The sequence below is a fragment of the Dromiciops gliroides genome, chromosome 2 (genome assembly GCF_019393635.1).
Source record: "Dromiciops gliroides isolate mDroGli1 chromosome 2, mDroGli1.pri, whole genome shotgun sequence".
Lineage (NCBI taxonomy): Eukaryota > Metazoa > Chordata > Mammalia > Microbiotheria > Microbiotheriidae > Dromiciops > Dromiciops gliroides.
The window spans coordinates 199,302,337-199,323,807 of NC_057862.1; the positions used below are offsets into that span (position 1 = coordinate 199,302,337).

At 36.7% G+C, this 21,471-nt stretch overlaps 1 protein-coding gene across 3 annotated transcripts in view; it reads right to left on the bottom strand.

Annotated features, from left to right (window-relative positions):
* Nucleotides 1-21,471, bottom strand: part of AKAP6 (A-kinase anchoring protein 6) — a 594,007-nt gene that overhangs the window by 286,107 nt on the left and 286,429 nt on the right. For all 3 annotated transcript variants that reach the window (XM_043983332.1, XM_043983334.1, XM_043983333.1), the window contains exons 6-7: nt 13,786-13,882; nt 12,178-12,341 (exon numbers count right to left, since the gene is read on the bottom strand). In XM_043983332.1, coding sequence (XP_043839267.1) covers nt 12,178-12,341; nt 13,786-13,882 — 261 coding nt within the window. The remainder of the gene's footprint in view (nt 1-12,177; nt 12,342-13,785; nt 13,883-21,471) is intronic.

The following is a 21,471-nucleotide window of genomic DNA, read 5'->3' on the forward strand; positions in this document are numbered from 1 at the left end:
ATGAGCTCAAGCCCACTTGGATACCCCATTTCTTGGACTCTCATTTAACCTTATATTATACCTGCCTGCTTTATCTTTGGATTATGACATTGCTGAACTGCCAACTAATTTTCCATACTTTAGATGTCTCTTGCATAGTTTTAGGTATAACCCCTTCCCTATTTGTTTCTTCATGATAATTCAGCCTTTGCCCATATCTGAACTTTTGCTTCTTTCAGGCCCACTCAGAGACCTCTGAGTTACCGCATCTGGATAGTCCATCTGTCCCTCTAACCCCACCCTTAGCCTGGCTCAGGGGAAATGGTACAGCATATATATTTTCCTATACATTTTAACAGAAAGTTTTCTGTTATAATGATAAATGTTTTTGTATGAGCAACATGTGACTTAGGAAGAGGAAAATGATTTTGTCTTTGGGCTATACCAGGATTATCCCGGACAGACCAGGCTAAATCAAATCAACCGATGTTTATTGAGCCCTCAGAATATGTATACTACACTACACTAGTCTCTATGGAAGACATGGAAGAAGGCAGAAGTCTCTGACTTCAGGGAGTATAAATTAAATAGCATTCCAAGATTAAAATGCCAGTTTCATATACATATATATGTGTGTGTGTGTGTGTGTGTGTGTGTGTGTGTATGTGTGTGTATATATGTGTGTGTGTGTATATATGTGTGTGTATATGTGTATGTGTGTATATGTGTATATGTGTATGTGTGTATGTGTGTGTATGTGTATGTGTGTGTATATATATATATAAAATGTCAGTTATAGCCAACAATGGGTGAAGTCATAAGATCAAAGAATCACAGACCTAAAATGTGAAGGAACTTCAGAAGCTATTTAATTCAATACCCTCCTTTTACAGATTAGGAAACTGAGGTCCAGGGCAATTAAGTAACTTGATCAGAGTCATACAAATAGTAAACACCCAAAGTGAGATATACACAGGTCTTCTCATTCCAGGGATCTTTCTACTATACCTGACTCCTTCCTCAGTACTTGGATAATTGCTAAGTATATGGTATAAATAATTAATGCTATGTGAGTTGATGGAGAGGGAGGTGTCAAAGATGATCTTGAGGTTTGGAGAGTAGGAAAAAGATGGCACCATTAACAGAAATATAGAAATTATAAAGCTGACATTAGGGGTATAGTGCAATTACTTATCACTTTTCTTGTTCCTAAATTTTATAAGAATTTCTTGAGAAATACTATGCCCTCAGCATTATGCTAGGCTCTATGAGTACAATTAATTGATGTACAGGACTCTCAATTAGTTTATAGTCTCCCTGGTAGGATAAGATACTGTCATAAAACCATTCAAGAATAATATAAATGGCCTGACAACACTGAAAGTCATTTCCCCATTCAGTGTCTGAAACCAGGTTTATCTTGGGAAGAATATAAGAGCACTAAATTCTCTTACTACCAAATTCCATTACTGTATTATAGGAATAAAAGACCTATAACACTGATCCCACTGAGTTAGCACCTATGGCAATAAGCAATACTATTCACCCAACATACCTGTTTCTTTTTTGTTTTCTTTTTTCATTTCTTTTGTCCTCCCTACTTCCCTCCTTTTCCTCTTCTCTTGTTCCTGCTCAGTTCCTTTTAAAATTTTTTTCTTCATTTTTCTCCTATTCTCACCCACATGAACTGCTTAGCCCTGCTGATGAAGAAGCAAAAGAACAATGAACTCTCTCCACAGAATGGTAATAGTTGGCAAAAAAGGAACGCTCCCTACCTAAGGAAAAATGGCTTGAAAAAAATGCAATAAGGAGCTTCCCTTGGCATGGGACCGAGGCCTCCAATATGGTTAATAATGCTTCCTATTAGTCAACATCTTCATTTAGCAGCCATGGGACAAAAGACTATTTTTGGTCACTAAAGGCTAGTTCCAATACCTTAAAAATGAAACCCTTGTTTACTTTAGCTACATCAGCAACACTCTAATTAATGGCTATGTACTTTTCTGAGTGTGAACAGCAAGTAAAAAAGAGAACTTAGACATTGTAATGCCGTCCTACTTGTCCAGATGAGATAATGACTTCAGACTCTGTGTATGAGAACAGTTAATCAGGCATTTGAAGCATTCATAGCAGCGTCTACGTGAAAATACCCATCTCCTCTGAAAGCTGCCATTTTATAAGAAGTCCTGTGTGACTTAATAAACACAGCAGTCAAAGCAAAGTAATCCCTTTAGCACATGCTCTCCCTGTTTCTTTGCCAGAAAAAACACATTCCAGGAAAAAGCGTAAATCACACATACTGAGGTAATTGTTTCACACCTTCAAAGAATTGACGATTATTAATTTTAAACCATTCTATTATATGCAATTCCCTGCGTTCCCCTCTGCTTTTTGGGAGATTTAACAAATGCCAATAGAAGGAAAAACAGTGAATTCTAATCTCAGTGGGGCACCATTCCTCCACCCCTCCCCATGCCCCCAGAAAAAAGAAAACACAAGAAATCCCTAGAAAACTCTGCTTGAGCATATCACATTGGCTTTAAAATTATTGACAGTATTATAAAAAACAAAGTAATTTTCTGATGGATTGTTTCTGCTTTGCATGATTTTAAAAATTCACACATATTCTATTGTATCTTTGTAGCTGTAGATATTACAGAGTAGAACTGAGGCACCCTTGGATTAGGTTGTAGAAAAAGTAAACCACCTACTCACGTAATTGACATTTCTTGGTATTGATTAAAGACACCAATGAAATTCACTCACACAGTCTTGCTGCACCAAATGTTATCCTTAAGGCTTCCAGCAATAGCAGTATGTACTGAACAATCAGGATATACTGGGGTCTATATCTAGATAGGACCTACTATTAGCTTTCCTTCCTATTATCTTTTCCCATTTCCTTGATGATTTCTCAAACACCTTGCCACATTGATAGACTGAGGGGAAAATCTATAGGTCTCCATCTTCATCTTGAATCCATCCACCATATCTGATAACATGCTAATTTAATGTTGCCTCAAGGAAACTAGAGGAACTAACATATACTTCTCTCTCTCTCTCTCTCTCTCTCTCTCTCTCTCTCTCTCTCTCTCTCTCTCTCTCTCTCTGTGTGTGTGTGTATGTGTAGTCACAAATTTAGTAAACAAAACTGATCTGCCCAATGGTAATTCACTTTAGCTTGTATCTGCTAAAAACTCTTTTTTCAAGAAAAGTTGTTCTTCTCAGAGGAAAAGGGAAGAAAAACACCCAAGGACTGATATAGAATCTACAAAAGACAGAAATAGGCATCCCCTGGTACCAGATCATTTAATTCAGTGCTGTGTTTACATAGTTCAGGAGGAAAAGAGTAGCCACTATTGCATTAGGTACTGCCTTTTAGAACAGCTTCTTTGGGGAGTAGAATGGAATTTGGAATGCATTTGCTTGCATCAAGAACTCCATTCCATTTCAATCTGCCAACATCCTAATTAAGATGATCAGAATCTTAGGTGATCTATTATGCCAGATTTAAGATATCCTAGCATACATTAGACAAGATGTTACATGGTGTGCTTACATTTAAGTGATAAGATGACTGGGCAGGAAGCATGCCTCACTTCATGTTTTGGGCTAGCATACTGTCAGCCTTAAATAAATAATGGCACTACTTTTGAGTTTCCTCTTCTTTGCTACCCTTTTTGAATGCAATTTAATATATGTTTTTAACTCCAGTGCCTTCTGACTATTTGTACCCTTGTCTTGTAAGGGTCTTGTGACATTTTTTTTTCTTTTTGCACAAAAAAAGGTGGTTACTTTACCTTGCCCATAGGAAAAAATAAAAGTGATTCAAATATGTATATGCACATGTATATGCGTTTCTCTGTGCCAATGGGTATGGTGATTTCAAAGACCATAAATGGAAGCAGGTCAAAGGAAAGGATTTCAGAACTCCGACTCGCAGTCGATCTGTCTACTAATTTCCTTCCAGCAAGGTAGTTGCAAAGTTAATACTACCCTATCATTTCCTAACTTGCTTGCTAAATTCTATAATATCAACTTAAAGTGTTCTTTTTTTTTGTAGCATCTCATCTGTTTCTAATTCAAAGGAGAATCAATTACTGTCTGTGATATAAGTCAGTCAATAAATACTTATTAAGCATTTACTATGTGCCAGGCAATCTAAGCACTGGGAATACAAACAAAGGCAAAAAACCCTAGTACTTATTCTCAGAGAGCTCAGTCTAAAAAGTGAGACAACATGAAAAAAAAGCCAACTATTTACAAACAAGATAGAGATAGATGATGGATAGATTGACAGACAGATGGTCAATTAAAAACGATCAACAGAGGAAAAGCATTAATATTAAGAAAGATTCAGAAGGATTTCTTGTAAAGGGTGGGATTTTAGCTGGAACTTGAAGGAAACTGGGGAAACCAGGTGGTCAAGATGAGGAGAAAGAACATTCCAGGCATGGGAAAGAGCCAGTGAAAATTCCCAGAGTTAGTAGATGGAAGTTTTTGTTCAAGAAACAGCAAGAAAGGCCAGTGTCACTGAATCAACTGCAGGGTATTTGAAGGAATATGAAGTATAAGAATATCAGAAAGTTCCAGGGGGCTGGGGGGTGGGAGGAAGAGAAGAAGGAATGCCAAAGGATTTTATATTTGATCCTAGAAGTGATAGTCACTATGTGCAAAGTAACATACAGTTTGATAACTTTATTTGGGAAAGTTCTAACCTTGATTCTTAGATGCTAAAGGAATGGTAGTTCATTGCATAGATAGACAGATAGATGGATAGATAGATGGATGGATGGATGGATGGATGGATGGATGGATAGATAGATAGATAGATAGATAGATAGATAGATAGATAGATAGATAGATAGATAGATAGATAGATAGATAGATAGATAGATAGATGAATGGATGTGTGGTAAAAAATTATTTGTGGTATAGGCAGCCTTTGAAGGACCTCCCCTTTTGGGGGAGAAAAGATTGAACGCTCCCTGAAGGGAGGTTAGAGGGCACTTTTGGAACACTAGCTCTGGAGTCACTTCCGTGTTAGGGGTTAACCAAGCTCCCCTTTTACTGTTTGAGCAAAGCTCACAGACAAGCCTCCCCCTTCCAGAAAATATGCGATGACCCATAGTTAACCCTTGATAAGAGGGCTGTAAACCATAATGATCCTTTCCAGATGCAGATGCATTTGCATGGGCACCAAAGATGATTCATTTGCATAGGTGCCAAGGAAGCTTCAAAGGATACAAACATGTTCTTCATCATAGATAAGGCTGACATGGTCCAAGGTCTACGTGACCTATGAGCAGAACATAAACGGGCCAATTCCCTCATCCTTTTTTGGCCAAGCTTCACACAAAGACATTCCTTTGCCTGCCTCAAGTATATATATGCTATGCTGTCCCAATATACTTCACCTTCTGCTTCCATCAGAGTGCATGAGGCCCTTCCAATCCCATCCTATGTCTCAGTGTCTTTTTTCCTTAACATCTTACCTGTAGCACAGCTGAACCTGTTCTAGCAGCCCCCTGGATCCGAAGCTGTCACTTCCGGAACGCTAGCTCTGGAGTCCCTTCTAGAACGCTAGCTCTGGAGTCACTTCCAGAACGCTAGCTCTCAAGTCACTTCCAGAACGCTAGCTCTCAAGTCACTTCTGGAACACTAGTTCTCTTGCTTGGTGTAGCTACTGCGATCCTGGGGGCGTGTGCTGGTTCTCGGTCTGGTGGGCTGTTCAGGTGTTTGGTGAATTTAATTACAGAAAACCCTAATAGGCTAAGTTTAGAGTTAAGAGCATTTCTCTGTATTTCTATTTTCCTATTTCGTTATCTTTGATTTTTTATTAGTTTCACCTTTGTTGTTTAATTAATTCCCAAGTAATAAAATCTGATCCTTTTGTGAACTAAAGCTTAGAGGCTCCTTTCTTATTGGCCTGGGAGAAATATCTAAAAGGGCAGTTCAGAGCAGAGGGAGAACCTAAAAGGTCCCTAATATTTCTGGGACCACAATATTAAGGCGATTCACCCAAATAATGCTCCATATATCAAATTTTGGCCCTCACAGATGGATAGATAGATAGATAAATGATAGATAGATGGACAGATGGATAGATAGATAGATGATAGAGATAGACATGTATATATGAACACAAACATATATATACACATACACATGTATAGATATACGCACATAGATTTTTCCTATATATGAACATATACATGTATCTTTATATATATAAATATATATACATATATGTTTATGTGTTTACAAAAGAAGTCTAAATCAACCACTGCTCTCACTTTCATGATTTTTCTGTAATAAACCTTGTTTATCCAACCAACGGTTACCCTGACTCTTCTGCTTAAGGCTGAGAGCCCTGTATGTTCCATCACTAAGCAAAGTTTAAGTATTCCTTCCAGCTTTCAGTTTTTGTTTTTACCATGAAAGGTCAAGAAAAGAAGGTACTGTTTCTTAGGGGTTAGGTATACACTGTGTCTTGAAATCCCTCTGGCCCTTTGTGGTATTCAAAATTTAACATACTGAAAGTCTCGTTTCAGGTGATAAACTATCACAAAACTTGCTATAAAATACAGTGTATAATTACAGGCAAATTCTCCATTTCCTGGATGTGAGTGCTGAAGCTATATTTCTAGATCTGTTGTATTCTGTTTTCTGTTTCTCCACTTCCATGTATAAAAGACTCCATAGTCCTGGGAAAACACTTAAAAAAAATGAAATACAACAAATAAGGTATGCTATAGGGTCCTGGGGGAAAAGTTTCCTCCAGTCTTTGAATTTCCTCCTATTCTATTTCTTTACAAGATTTCTAAGACCAAGTCCTTTTCTACAGTTTCTCAAACGAGGCAAAAAAGAAAAATACCCCCTAGATATATCCTTTAGATTTTCTATTATGCTTCTCAGGCTCCCAATAGCTTCTGAAGTAAACTTAAGATGAATCTAGAGTTATCTTTCCTATTATGTTTTAATTTTACTCTTTCAGCTCCAAGATGAAATGGATGATCATAACTGTATTTCAAGATGCATTTCATGGCACTCTTTCTATATGACCTATTACAAGGTCATATCCTATAGCAAAAGTCTTTAAGTTGGAAATAGCCAAAAGAGTCCTTGTTGCAATAAGGAAATACTGGGTGACCCCTTTTAAAAAGCTCCATTTCCGGTAATGCGGACTTCTTTTTAAGAAAATAAGAATGACAACATATATATGTGTGTGTGTATGTATGTATGTATGTATATGTATATATATATAACAAGAAATTATCCTATAGAAATAATTTCTGAACTTAAACTGATATTTTCATTGCACATGACATTGAGAATTATAAATAACAACATTGCATATTACAATTATAAGCCTTGTTTGGCAAACAACAGTTACCCAGAATGTTCCGGTCAAGGCTTAGAGGAAAGTTTCTGTTTAGATCACTACTCACAGGAGTTGGAGCTGGAAGGATCCTTAGAAATTCATCATCCACCTACTCTGACCCACTCATTTTATAACTGAGGTCATATGAGCCATCCATGGTCACTCAGGTAGTAAGTGATAGAGCCAAGTTTTAAACCAAATCATCTAACTCCAAAATCAGCTCTTGTTCCAACATCCAACAGTTGCTACTTATTCCCAGATTGTTAAAACCCACTAGAATCATTCTGGTTTCCCTACTAAAATCTAGAAAAAATTAAAAGTCAATTTTTGTTTATTTGTTTGAACATTAAAGCATTTATTAAAAGCTGACCGTATACCAGATTTTGTGCTAGGTGACAAAGATACAAAGACAAAATGGAAACAGTACTTGTTTTCAGAGAGCTACATTCTTTTGGAGAGATAAGTAGATATATAGTTATATAGAATATCTATGTATATGTACACGTATGTGTACATATATAGTTATATAGAATATCTATGTATATGTACATGTATGTGTACATGTACACATACATGTATATACAAATACAGGTAAATGGGGGAGGAAGCGAAATAATAGCAGCTGGGATGATTAGGAATGGTTTGTCATACAAAGTGTTGACTGAACAGAGTTTAAAAGCAAACAACGAATTTGAAGAGGCAGAAATGAAATGAGAGTATTCCAACTATAGATGAGTCAATCGATTCAGAGTTAACACAAACTAATCTACTAGAAAGGAGGATAGGTGGTTCAGTGAATAGAGTGCTGGGTCTGAAGTCAGGAAGACCCAAGTTCAAATCTGTCCTCAGACACTTGCTGTATGACTCTGGGCAAGTCACTTAACCTCATTTGCCTCAATTTCATCTACAAGATGAGTTAGAGAAGGAAATGGCAAACCAGTTAAGTATCTTTGCCAAGAAAATGGCAAATGGGATCACAAAGAGTTGCATACAACTGAAAAAAAAAATTAACTGAACACCAAAATCTACTTGAAAGAACATTGGTTGAGAATCAAAAGGTGTGGACTTTATCTTTGGCTCTACCAGCTTATGTCTTATTTATTTATTTATTTTTTTTTTGGTGAGGCAATTGGGATTAAGGGACTTTCCCAGGGTCACACAGCTAGTAAGTGTCAAGGGTCCGAGGACAGATTTGAACTCAGGTCCTCCTGAATCCAGGGCTGGTGCTCTATCCACTGTGCCACCTAACTGCCCCCAGCTTATGTCATTTTAATTTGATTTAACTTAACAAACATTTATTAAATACTTCATATATTCAAGTCACTTAGCTATAGATCATTGGCAAAAAAGCATTAACTAAATCTTGTCTGCCCTCATGGAGCTTAGATTCTGTTTTCTTATTATGTCACGTCAGTCATGACTGACTCTTTGTGACCCCATTGGGAGTTTTCACAGCAAAGATACTAAAGTGGTTTTCCATTTCTTTCTCCAGCTCATTTTACAGGTGAGGAAACTGAGGCAAACAGAGTTAAGTGACTTGAGCAGGGTCACACAGGCAGTAAGTATGTGAGATCAGATTTGCACTCAGGAAGAAGTCTTCCTGACTCTAGGCTCGGCCCTCTCTCCACTGAAGTCACCTAGCCATCCATAGATTCTCTTAGGGAAATACACATTATATACAGATACTTAATAAAAGCTCATTTGAAGGAAAGATCAATCGCAATGATGGGAATCAGGGAAAACTTCTTAAAAGGGGTGTCACATGAGCTAATCCCTGAATGAAGAAAAGGATACAACAGGAAGAAATAAGCAGAGAGTACATTCTGGTCCTGAGATTGAAATACCTAAGCAAAGGAAGATGAAATCTCACGTTCAGCAAACAGTCAGTAGACAAGTTTGGTTGGAATGAGAAACATGTGAAAGACAGTAACAGTAAAATTTCTGGAAGCATGGCTCAGCCCATACTATGAAGAGCTTGGATTTTGTCCTAGAGACAATTAGGAAGTTATTTCAAGGTTATGAGCAGGGAAGTGACATCATCAGGCCTGTACCTTAAGATTTTTTTTTCGGGGGGGGGCAGTTATGAGGGGGATGTTGAGTACAAGTTTTTCCATGCCTCACCCACAATCTTTATCTCTGAAGAGAGAGGAAATATTCTCCACCATATCTAAGGCTTCACAGAAATGTCAGGATACTTAAGTGAGATTCTGATAATCTTTTTGTTTAACAACTCTATAGAAAAACAATGACACCATGATTGTTATTACATATTATCTGGCAGCCAATTTTACAAAATATAGTTGTTTTCAGTCTAGGAAAAATCATAAGATGTTCAGTCTTTTTTTAAAAAATGAGGAAAAGCATACAAATTAAATGTATGGTCGTGGTGTAACAGGAAGAAGAAAAGATACATGAAATAGGTGTGCACCATCACATCAAGTGAATGACTTAGGTCAATAGGTCAGAATATGCATTTTTCCCTAGGCCCCTAAAGACAATGTCACCACTGTCATCACTTAGCTTCTAAAATCTTTTGCATAGTTGGTAATGATCTATTCCTTCAGGCAGGAGGAATAAATGTTGGGAAAAGTAATAGTAATTCATTTTTATATCATGCTTTCTGGCGTACAAAGATATTTAGATGACAGCTCCCTATATAAAAATAAAATGTTAGTATTATAAGTTTAAATCACAAATAATCAAATTTAGGCTTGACATAAGAAAAAATTATCTAATAACTAGAGCTATCAAAAGCAGAAATAGTGGGAAATAGTGAAGTCCCCCTCAGTAGAGGTCTTTAGACTAGATGGCCATTTGGGAAGAGAGATTGTAAAGAAGATTCTTGTGGCTGGACTAGATGTCCTCTGAGTTCATTTCCAACTCTGAGATTCTGTGATCCATTGCCCTTCTGCCAAGTTAGAAGTTCTTATTATACTCATCATTTCTTTTCATCTTTCATTGTCAATTTTGCCTTAAGATGAGGATGATTCTAAGGGTTCCTCTAACATGGTGATGTCACATGATTTTATCTGTCCAATGTTTCAACTGGACAACAGGCTGTGTCCCTGCCAACCTGAATGAAACGTGCCACCCATGCAACCTATAGGTGATACCTAGAGCTGCTCATTTCTCTCACAAAGCTCTTCCATCTAATCAGTTTCTTTATTGCTTTGGGGGATAACACTATATTACATTTTCCCCAAGCAAGAAATCTAGGAATCTTTTCTGTGCCCTGACGATCTTTCCTTTGTAACTGTAACTTGTTGTCAAATTCTATCACTTTTTCCTGACTATTTTCATGTTATGCCTTTCATTTCTACCCATACCTCATCTTGTCATCTCTCATTGGTGGCTTCCCCTTTATCATGCTACTTAAACTTGGTTTAGTTCTGTATTAAGAAGCCTATTCCTTCCACTGTTTATTCAATTTTGGTAGAGCAAAACCAATATCTTATCTTACGCCAGTTCCTAGAATATCCAGATTTGGGCATCACATGAACTCTTTTCCTGTTCAAATATTGGCCAAAATTCAGTCTTTTCCATGATACCTTCTCCATGTTAAACAGAAATCATGATTCTATCTCTGCCCTAATTCCGGCAAACATCTTAGTTATTCAACTTCTGAAACCTATAAATCCTTAAGCTTATGAATTATGTTAATATGATTCAGCCTGCGCCCTTGCCATGGTGGTCTCCCTGTTGTAGAGTTATTTGTTAGTAAGTCTGTCTGCATTTAAGAATGAGTTCCAAGAATATCTGTTTAACTTACTCTGTGTAACATTTAGCACAGTGCCAATCCACACATGGGTGCTGAATAAATGTTATTTGATGATGATTTAATTGCTTTGCCAATTCCAGGAATAGAAACCATGAATTCCCCCAAGTAACAATAAGCTTCACGTGCCGAGTATGTTAGCAGACTGGTTTTCTGTTTTTGCTTATGTCAGACTAACGGCGGAAGGAGAGAGAGAGGGAGAGAGAGGGAGAGAGAGGGAGAGAGAGGGAGAGAGAGAGAGAGAGAGAGAGAGAGAGAGAGAGAGAGAGAGAGAGAGAGAGAGAGAGAGAGAGAGATAATATGAAGTAAATGCTGTTGGATAAAATTTTATTTTCTACCATTTGACTTAGGACCTCTACTTCTAAATGGAGTAGTTCTAGGTGAGAAATCACAACACTGAAATTCCAACTGAATGTTTCACTGGTTCTTTAGTAAATGCAAAATGGAAACCCAAAACATGCCAAGAGGAATTTTTAAAGGACTTATATTCAATGCATCCACCATTATGGAGAACTTACACTCTGAGCAAAAAGATTTGTAGCAAAGCATATGACCTTCTTCCCACTACAATGACCATCCCCTAATTAGGCAATGCATCTGATAGTCATTAACAGGAATGAGATAATGAATCACTTTCTCTCTTCTTTGTTAATTTGCTGTAACCAAGCGGCTAATGGATGTCAGAGCTGAGTGATTGCACTGATTATAGTGATTTATAGTTGCAACAAAACAATTTAAAACCATTCTGATTATTCATGCTAAAGATGCTTTATGTTTTGTTTACTAAATGCTTTATGTCCCCTTCCTTCCAACTCTAATTCACCCCCCTCCCCATACACTGAAAGGCATCTTCCTGAGAAACTTAAAAGTTGTAAGCTTTTTTTATTGTTTCAGAGTAAGCCATATCATTTTGTTTATATATAAAAAAGTTTACCCAGTAGAAATGAAAAGCCTTAGGGGTGGAAAGAAAACTTCAGTGGTGCCTAGTTCAAAAGAAGAGAGGAATAAGAGGAAATACAGCAAACTTCAAGCCACTTACCTTGGGGCTTCCAGTCCCTTCCTCATCCTCTGCAGGCACATCAGTAGCCAGGATCTCTGCTTTGATGATATCCAGAGCCCTAAGAATCCAGCTGTGTTGCCGTTTGATTTGCCTCTGTAGTTCCTTCCATTGACTTGCAATCATCTGCAGCATGTCCTTCAGTCCTTCTCGAAAATGAAGGGAGAAAAAAAAACCACAAAGTTGTGGATTTGATTGCACCTTGAGATATTGTTCTTTATTTGTTGGGGAGGAGAATAGATGGAAACAACACAATTTCCATAAAAGCACCTTGGCACCTCCCTACTCTATTAATATTATTATTTGTCATTCAAGATAGACTAGAAATTCTTACATTCACATTCCCAGCAGGGCAAAGTCAAAGGATACCCAGATCTACTAATCAACCACACCAAGTCATGGTTTAAAATTCTGTCTGTACTTCTTGAAGGATGTATGTTGGACAAGGGGCAGCTAGATGGTGTGATGGATAGACTACTGGGACTAGGAGTCAGGAAGACTCATCTTCCTGATTTCAAAATTTCACCTCAGACCCTTACTAGTTATGTGATCCTGAGAAAGTCAATAAACCCTGTTTGCCTCAGTTTCCTCATCTGTAAAATGAGCTAAAGAAGGAAACAGCCAACCACTCCAGTGTCTTTGCCTAGAAAACCCCAAATGGGGTTATGAAGAGTTAGACACGACTGAAATGACTGAACAAAAACAAAATGTTGGACAAAATCATGATAAAAAACTAATAATAACTTAATGATTTGTTTTTCAAAGATAAGGCCCCATGTATATTTGTGTAGAGATTCTGTAGATGAAGCAACAATAACCAGAAAAATGAATGGGAAAAGGCAAAGCAGTTTTGAAATAAAGTGTAGTAAGTAGGCCAGAATTCAAACAGCAAGCTTTAGCACTTGGTACATCTGATTAAAAATTCTCGTTAAAACTGGTCATGGTAAGCCCCCTAAAGATACTAGCTAAATTGTAATTCATTCCATCTTGAAGCTGTTGCATACAAGGATAAGCATAACCAAATGACAAAACTATTTTAATTTATAATATGTTCCTCATAAATGCATTAATAATGGGGAAGGAATTAGTTTAAGGACCAGAAAACCTACTGATGCAATTAGCAGAGCAGAACATTAAAAAAAACATGTGTATGGCTAGGCATAGAAACATCCAGCTATTTCTATACCTTCTCCCCTTATATCTAAAGATATATCTATAAGTACACTAATGCATATGCATCGATATCCATATGCACAATCCTCATTCATTATCTTAATGTTATTTCCGAAGCTTCTACATCAAAGACTGTGTCAACGTGAAGTTTTCAGTGATATGATTTCCTCCGAAACTCAGCTGAACAGCAAGACCAAAATAAAATGAACAGACTATTTGGAGGCAGTATTTCATTTTATAAGTATCACAGCATTGTATGCAGTATATGAAACATTTATAAATCTTGAAGGTCAATCTGATAATGTAAATATTAATAATACATAAGGAAGTGAATATATGCAGTAATTTACAGCAATGCTTCTTCATTCTTTAATAGTCTGGAGACATAAAGACTCGCAATATTTCAGGAGGATTTACCTGATTTGTGAGATACAATAAGCTCCAGAAGTTGCTGCCCTTCTTCCACTACAGCTTCCTTTAGAGCACTATGACTGTCTACATTCAATTTAAAACTCTGCAAAAGAAAAAGGGAAAAAAGAAGTTAAATATATATAAACATATGTGTGTATCTACATATGTACACACGTATCAAATCCTAAAGTGTGAGTTAACCAGAAAGTATATATGCAGAATGCTACTACTTTTTATCAAGAACCATAGCCCAATTTACCCAATAGACAAACTAATTTGCAATAGTAAAAGCTATTGATATTTGGGATCTGGGCTCAAAACATTTCCATTAGATTAGTCAAGTGCATCTGTTTGGAAACAGCTGACAAATCTAGAAATTCATTAGGTTTTTATGAAAAGTCACATCCCGTAGGCTATATCAAGAGTAGCAGTATTCTATAAAATACACTGAATTTATACCAGAACATATGAGCTCTTTTTCTTCAGGTTTTTTTTTAATGTTGGTGATAGCAGTATTTATGGAACTATAAAAAAATTGGCAGCATAAAATATATTAGCCTTATGTGCACATATATAAATCCATTAATATAGTAGATGTCTAATTCTTCTCTGAGTTTTTCCCATGCCCCCCACACAGATAGACAAGGAGTCTTTAGACATCTCACTAAAACTTTAAGTCAAATATTGTTCAAATCTTTATTATTAGTTTAAAATCTTTAGCATGATATAGTGTGCAGGTACAGGTGGGACAGTAGACGGAGCACCAGGCCTGAAGTCAGGAAAATTTGATTCAAATCTGGCCTCAGTCTCTTACTAGCTGTGTGACCCTGGGTAAGTCACTTAATCCTGTCTGCCTGTTTCCACATCTATAAAATGAACTAAAGAAGGAAACAGCAAACCATTCCAGTATCTTTGCCAACAAAACAAAACAAAACCAAAACCCCAAATGTGGTCACAAAGAGTCTCACACGACTACTAAAGTCACTGAACAACAACAACAAGCAGGGTATAGCAAATGGAGATCTGGTCTTTGATTCAGAAATACCTGGGGTTCAGGCCCCACCACTGACACGAAATGTGCTGAAGAAGATATTTAATCTCTGAATGCCTCTAGGCAAATCCCTAAATTAATATGTTTCACAATTCTCATTTAGAAAGGAAGTTTTCTCACTGGGAGTTTCTTACACCAGAGAAATTGCAGATCCAGACCAAAAACAAAAAAAATTCTTTATAAGATTACATAGCTTGCAGTGATACAATACAGATGGTATGATAGCATCCACATTAGGGACATTTCCCATCACGTGCCAGGAGTCAAGTTAATTGCCCATAAAAAGAATGTAATATAAAGATGACCAAGAAAGAGTATCTCTGTCCTAAAAGTTGAGGTGCCATGTTTGTAAGGTTCCTTGAAAACTCAGCAATTTAATTTTCTCTCTCCTGCCCCGCCCCCTCCCCCCCCACTCTATAGCATGACAGACGAGAATAGGTGAAACTTCTGAATGTTGAATCATGGGATTTGCCATTGATAACAGCAGGATGAACTATAATTGAGGCAGCAAACACTGGGTAGGATTGTGAGATCTGGAGTCAAGAAGACCCAAGTTCAAGCCCTGCCTCAGATATTTACTGGGTGTATATATAACTCTGGGCAAGTCACTTAATTTCTGTGTTTCTTTATCTGTAGTCAAGGTGTTAGATCTCCAAAGTGTGCTCTAGCTTTTAATTTATGATTCTATGCTGTTACTAGCCTTTGGAGAAAATAATTTTCCACATAAGAGAATGGTCCTTAATTTAACCAGCCAATACTGTCATAGGGACTGACCTGAAGACATTTAAATTTTGATGTTTTCAATGAGTAGCTTCCAGGATCACAAATCTTTTTGTCCTTCTAATTAGGTTCCTTTCAAGTCTTCTCTATAGCTTGGATATTTAGGTTGATCCTTGATGCCGCTGGCATGGATACTCCTTCCTTCAGCTCGATTTCTGACCTCTCAATACCTTCTCATCCTGTGCAATTCTCTTCTACCTTCTATTAATTAGCAGCAGATTGTCTTCTGATTCTTGCAATACGTTGAACACTTTAATTCCTAGGTACTCATTATCTATGTATCATCTGTCATTCTTTCTATAAGACTAGCCCAACTTCTTTTGCAGTGGTATATGTCATTGATGATATATTTTATATGACTTTAAGATCAAATTATTCTTGGTAATAAACTGAAGTTAATTTGTACTCAACATTCATCTTCCCATTGTCTTTTGGGTCAATTTAAATTCTTCTGATTTAAATCCACACTCTCAGCCATTGACTGGAATGCTTTCCCTCCTCTGCTCCAACTACTGACCTTCCTGGCTTCCTTAAAATCCCAACTAAAATTCCACCTTCTACAGTAAACCTTCCCAAACTTACTTAATTCTATTATATTCCCTCTATTAATTATTTTCTATTTATTCTATAGATTGCTTGTTTTTATGTATTTGCTTACATGTTGTTTTTCCTCATTAGATTGTAAGCTCCTTGAGGGTAAAGTCTCTTTTGCCTCTTTTTGTATTCTTAGAACTTACCATAGTAACTGGTACATAGTAGGTGCTTAATAAAGATTTATGAAGTGATTGAGTGATTTGGACAATATTAGTATAGAAAAGTGAGCAGCTAGAGATCACTGAAAGTACTACACAATTTCCCAAAAGTTATATAGAACTTTTTATTTTTTAGATTATTATTTCAAAAAGTTTTTTTCCCTAAAAATTCATGTTGGGGGAAAGAGGAGAATCCATGGAGGGATGTCCCCATAGTCCTGACTTGGAACATAAAATAACTGTATTCAAAATTTAAAGCAGTGTCTGAAAATTGGGACCACTTAGTAAGTATTTGTTACACTGAATTAAACTGAAGATATTCAGCTTGGAGAAAACTCGTGTATGATTGGATCAGACAATGAAAACTGATAGGAGGAAAAAACGTTCAATTCTTATCTTGTTCCTCTGGTCTTTCTCTAGCATTATAATTTTGTACTGAAAAAGATAGAAGAAAAATAGCTATTATGGTCCTGACTCTGAAGATAAATGAAGAGGTAACTCTAGGTCTGCTCCTGATGGCTTCAAGAGACTTGGCAAGCAGAACTACATCCTCCAGTACTGAAAGGATTAGTAAAAAAAAAAAAAAAAAAAACAAACAATTAGTGAGCCATGACCAGAGATATATTCAAAGGATCACAGAGAACAAGAAAGGTACTGCTTGACTGCAGAAGGGAAAACATTGCCATTTTCCAAAAAAGGAAGGATAAGAGGAATCTAGGCTAGTGAGCTTGTCTTCAATTTTTGTCAAAATTTGAATTATTAAAGGGATAGTCAGTGAAAATCTAGGAACAGAAACTGCAATCACAAAGACCCAACCTAGCTTCACTTAGGTGTTAAAACAGCCTGCCTGCCTGCCTTTCTTTTTGATAGCGCTATCTCACTAATCACTCTGGGGGAAGATATAAGTATGACATACCTCTAATGTAGAAAAGCACTTGAACTAATTCTATTGTGCTATTCTTGTGGACAAAACAGAGAGATACACACTAGAATAGTACAAAAATGTAGCTTTAGAATTGATTGAATGACCAACTCCAAAGAGTAGTCATGAATTAGTTTATGATCAACTTTGAAAGAGGTCTCTAGTGGTTTGCATTTGAGATATCTGTTTGGTCCTGTGTTGAATGCCGATGACTTGAAGGCAGAGATAACACTTCTTACCAAATCTGAAGATGAAACAAAGCCTAGCAGGATAGCTAGCATACTTTATGGAGGCTTAGGATTCAAAAAGATCTTGGAAATCTAAAACAATGGACAGAATCAAGATGAAATGTAATAGGAATAAACAAATTAAAAATGATAAAAGAAAAAAAGTATAAAAGTGAGTTCAGAAATACAAGTTCAAAAATATAAGATGGAGGAGACATGCATAGAGGATAATTCTTAGGAAAAACAATTCACCAATAAACAAACATTTATTAAACACTTTCTATGTACCAGATACTGTGATAAGTACCAGAAAGCATGGGGAAAAAAGATCTCAGTGTTTCTATGGACTGTGAATTCAATATAAGTGAGTTGTGTTATGTGTAGATCCCATGGGAATACAAACTCCTTGAGGGCTTGAATTGTTTCATTTTTGACTTTGTATTCTCAGTGGCTAACATGGTATCTGACATACAATAAACATGAATACATATTTGTTGAATTGAATAGAGCAGCCATGAAACGTAATGCCATCTTAGCATGAAAAGAAGCACCACATCCAGGACAAGAGAAATGATGGTCCTGCTGTACTCTCTGTCCTGATCAGGCCATATTTGGAGTGATATGTTCATTCCTGGGACCCATAATTTTAGAAGAATATCCACAAACTGAAGAGCATCCAGAGGAGGTCAATTAGAATAAGGTATGGTTTTGAGTTTATAAAATATGAGGAATAAGTTGTTTCCCCCCTTTTGATGTAAGTTCCTCAGATATGGGGAATGTTTTGTTTTTATCTTCATCTTCCAGAACCTGGGAGAGTGCCTGCACATAGGTACTCCATAAATGTTTGTTACATTGAATTGAACTGGAGAAAAGTGTTGTATGAGTTTTAAATCTTTGTTGTGCTGTCACATTGGCAAGGGAATAGGTTGGTTGTCCCATAGAGCTGAACTCCAACACAATGAGTAGAAGTCCCAAAAAGGCAAATTCAAGTTTGAGATCAGGTAAATTTTCCTAATAATTATTACCATGTAAAAGCAGAATGGATTGCCTCAGGATGTTGTAGGAGCTTCTTCCCATCACTGGAAGTATGTTTGTAGCCCTGATATCTTTCAGTTACAGCCAGTTAAAGAAGTGAATTATTAGAAAGTCTGACCTTCTTGGTCAGACCTAAATGGTCATGGATCAGGCATGTTATAGAATGGTTTCCTGTTCTAATGAGGATAGACTCTGAAATCTCTTCTTGTTTTTCTGATGCCCTCTCCTATTCATATTGGGATCAAGCTCATTGGTCAAGTGTCGCACCCCCTCCAAGATATATTGATGGACTGACTCAAATGGCTATCCATTCATGTCATCATCTGGACAATACGCATTTTTATCCACTTCATTTTTCTCCTATGAATAGCTAAGTTGATCTATTTAAAATAATTATAGATTTCATTATGAAAGCTTCATTGTATTACAGGTTATGATGCAATTTGTATTATATCATATGCTAATAGGAGCACTTATTTCCACACCTTGCTCCTAACAAACCATAGGAAATCCTCTTTCTGTTTGAGCTCTGGCAAGCCTTAGGTGAACATATTGTTTCACTTAATGACCATTTATTGAACAGCCCTGGCATGTATGTATGCTGGCTTTTGAATAATTTTAAAAGTAGGTAGATTCACACTGGGGAAATAATATAGATATAAAAATCATAAATATGAAAACAAACATAAGAAGAATGTAAATGAACAAACATACAAAGTATGCAGAAGAGATTGGTCATTCTGGAATGATTTGTGTATCTGGACCAGCTTCTACTTAGACAAAGTGCCCATGTGAATTCACAAAGAGAAAAGAAAGAGGGTCAAATGGAGTCAAGAATGGAGGGGATGTGGAAATTTAACAAGTTATTTGGGTGAGTCTTCCAAGTTTGAAGTTAGGAGTTTTGATTCAAAGCCATCTGATAATCGAAATTCATCAGAAATCAGTATTATAATCAGTTCTAGGAGTCACAATTTAAGAAGAATATTGAGAAATTAGAGTGCATGCAGAGAAGGGCAACCAAGAAGATTAAGGCCTTTGAATTCAGACAGCATAAGGATCAATTCATCCTCCCCTCCCCTCCCCTTCCCCATAGAATGTTAGCTCCTTTAGGGCAGGGACACATTTCAATAACCCCATTTCAAAAGAACATTCATTCAGTAAGATACTGGGGAAAATCTTGCCAAAACACTAGCAAAAAGGATGAGCACAGGTTACTAGGTTTACTAGATTATGTTCAAAAAGGCTTAGGCTTCTTCAAATTTTCTTGTAATATCTCTCTTTATATCTAGGTCATGTGTCCATTTTGACTTTATCTTAGTATATGGTGTTATATATTGATCTATGCCCAATTTCTGCCATGCTATTATCCAGTTTTCCCAACAATTACTAAATAATGAATTCTTATCCCCAAATCTTGTCTTTACACTTGTCAAAAAGGGGAAAAAGGGGGAAAAAAGAAAGTTACATGAGAACTTTATCATATACTTAAAAGGAATAGCAATTTATACATAATAGATTTGTAGTTTCATGTGCAATTAACTATTTTTATTATGCCATGTTATGGAAATGCTTGTTTCATTCCATAAATTAAAAATAAAATAAATTTTAAAGATTCTGGCTTCTTTTTCAGGGCATCTAACTCCTGCCCTCTTTTCAGCTATAGGCAGATAACAAGGCAAAAGGAAATATGTCAATCAATGACCTTATTGGTCAAGCTTGAACATGGACACTGTCAACTTTGGTACTCTGTCTTTGATCTCCTTTTGGATCTGAGGTTTAAAAAAATTAAATCTAAAATAGCCCCAAATATATCGGGGGGGGGGAGTAGGGGGAGGTTCAAGGAGAAAACTTGAGATGGAACTCAAAATAGTCCCAAAAGATTCAAAGAAAAAGCGTCCTACCCAACAATTTCCGGGAATGAACCCTATTCTAGAAGTTTCCTCACAACTGTGAATTTAGCCTGGCACTAACAATATTTAATTTACTGTTTACTTAAAACAGACTTGTGTTGAATGGTATGTAATCATGTGCTTCACAAGAGGTGCATCAGGCATGTGCCTCAAAGCATGAGAGAACCTAAAGGACCTGAGAGTAGGTTGGGTAATTTGATATAATTGAAGCCAAGAGTATAGAATAGATGCAGCTGGGTCTGGCACAGTCTCAAGATGATGTGGATGCATTTGATGGGAAAATTGGAAAGGATGAAGTATTCACTATTAGGAAAAAAGATCAGCTTGATGCCCTGGAAAAGAACCATTTAACATAAATATTACCCAAATGTTACAATATTGCTTGATTTTCAGGTGCACCTATTAACCATTAATAATATTAACCAAGAAAGCCACAATGGATCTCCTTGGCAGCAGCCCTAAGGAGGCCCATCTTTAGGATCTTCAACAAAATCTCTGACTTCAAGAGAACCCCAAGACTGCCTTACTTTGTACTCAAGGATAAAACCAGGATGCGAGAAATTTCTGCATTTCCACTTGAAAAACATCTTCTCTAATCCTACCCAATAATACCTTATAGTCAAGAGCCCTCCCTCTAACTCCCATAGTATATTCTGAAAAAGGTATAAAATTCTCCCAAGACTAAATTCAGAGCAAGTGCATTGTCACTGGCAAAATCCCTAGTCTCCCATGCCATTGGTTCTAGGAAGTGCCATAAACATGAAAAGTTTGGGCCTTATGGGACACCAGCACAGTGGTTTCCCTAAAGATAAATCTGGGGAGATAATTTTTAAGCAGAATCTTATAGCAAACAGGGAAATGACCATGAAGAGTCGGGGTCCAGCTGAGGTCTTAACATTTTTTTTTTGTTTTCACAGACCCCTTTGGCAGTCTGGTGAAGCTTATTTTAAGAATAATGTTTTTAAAAGCATAAGATAAAATACATAGTATTATAAAGGAAATCAATTATACTAAA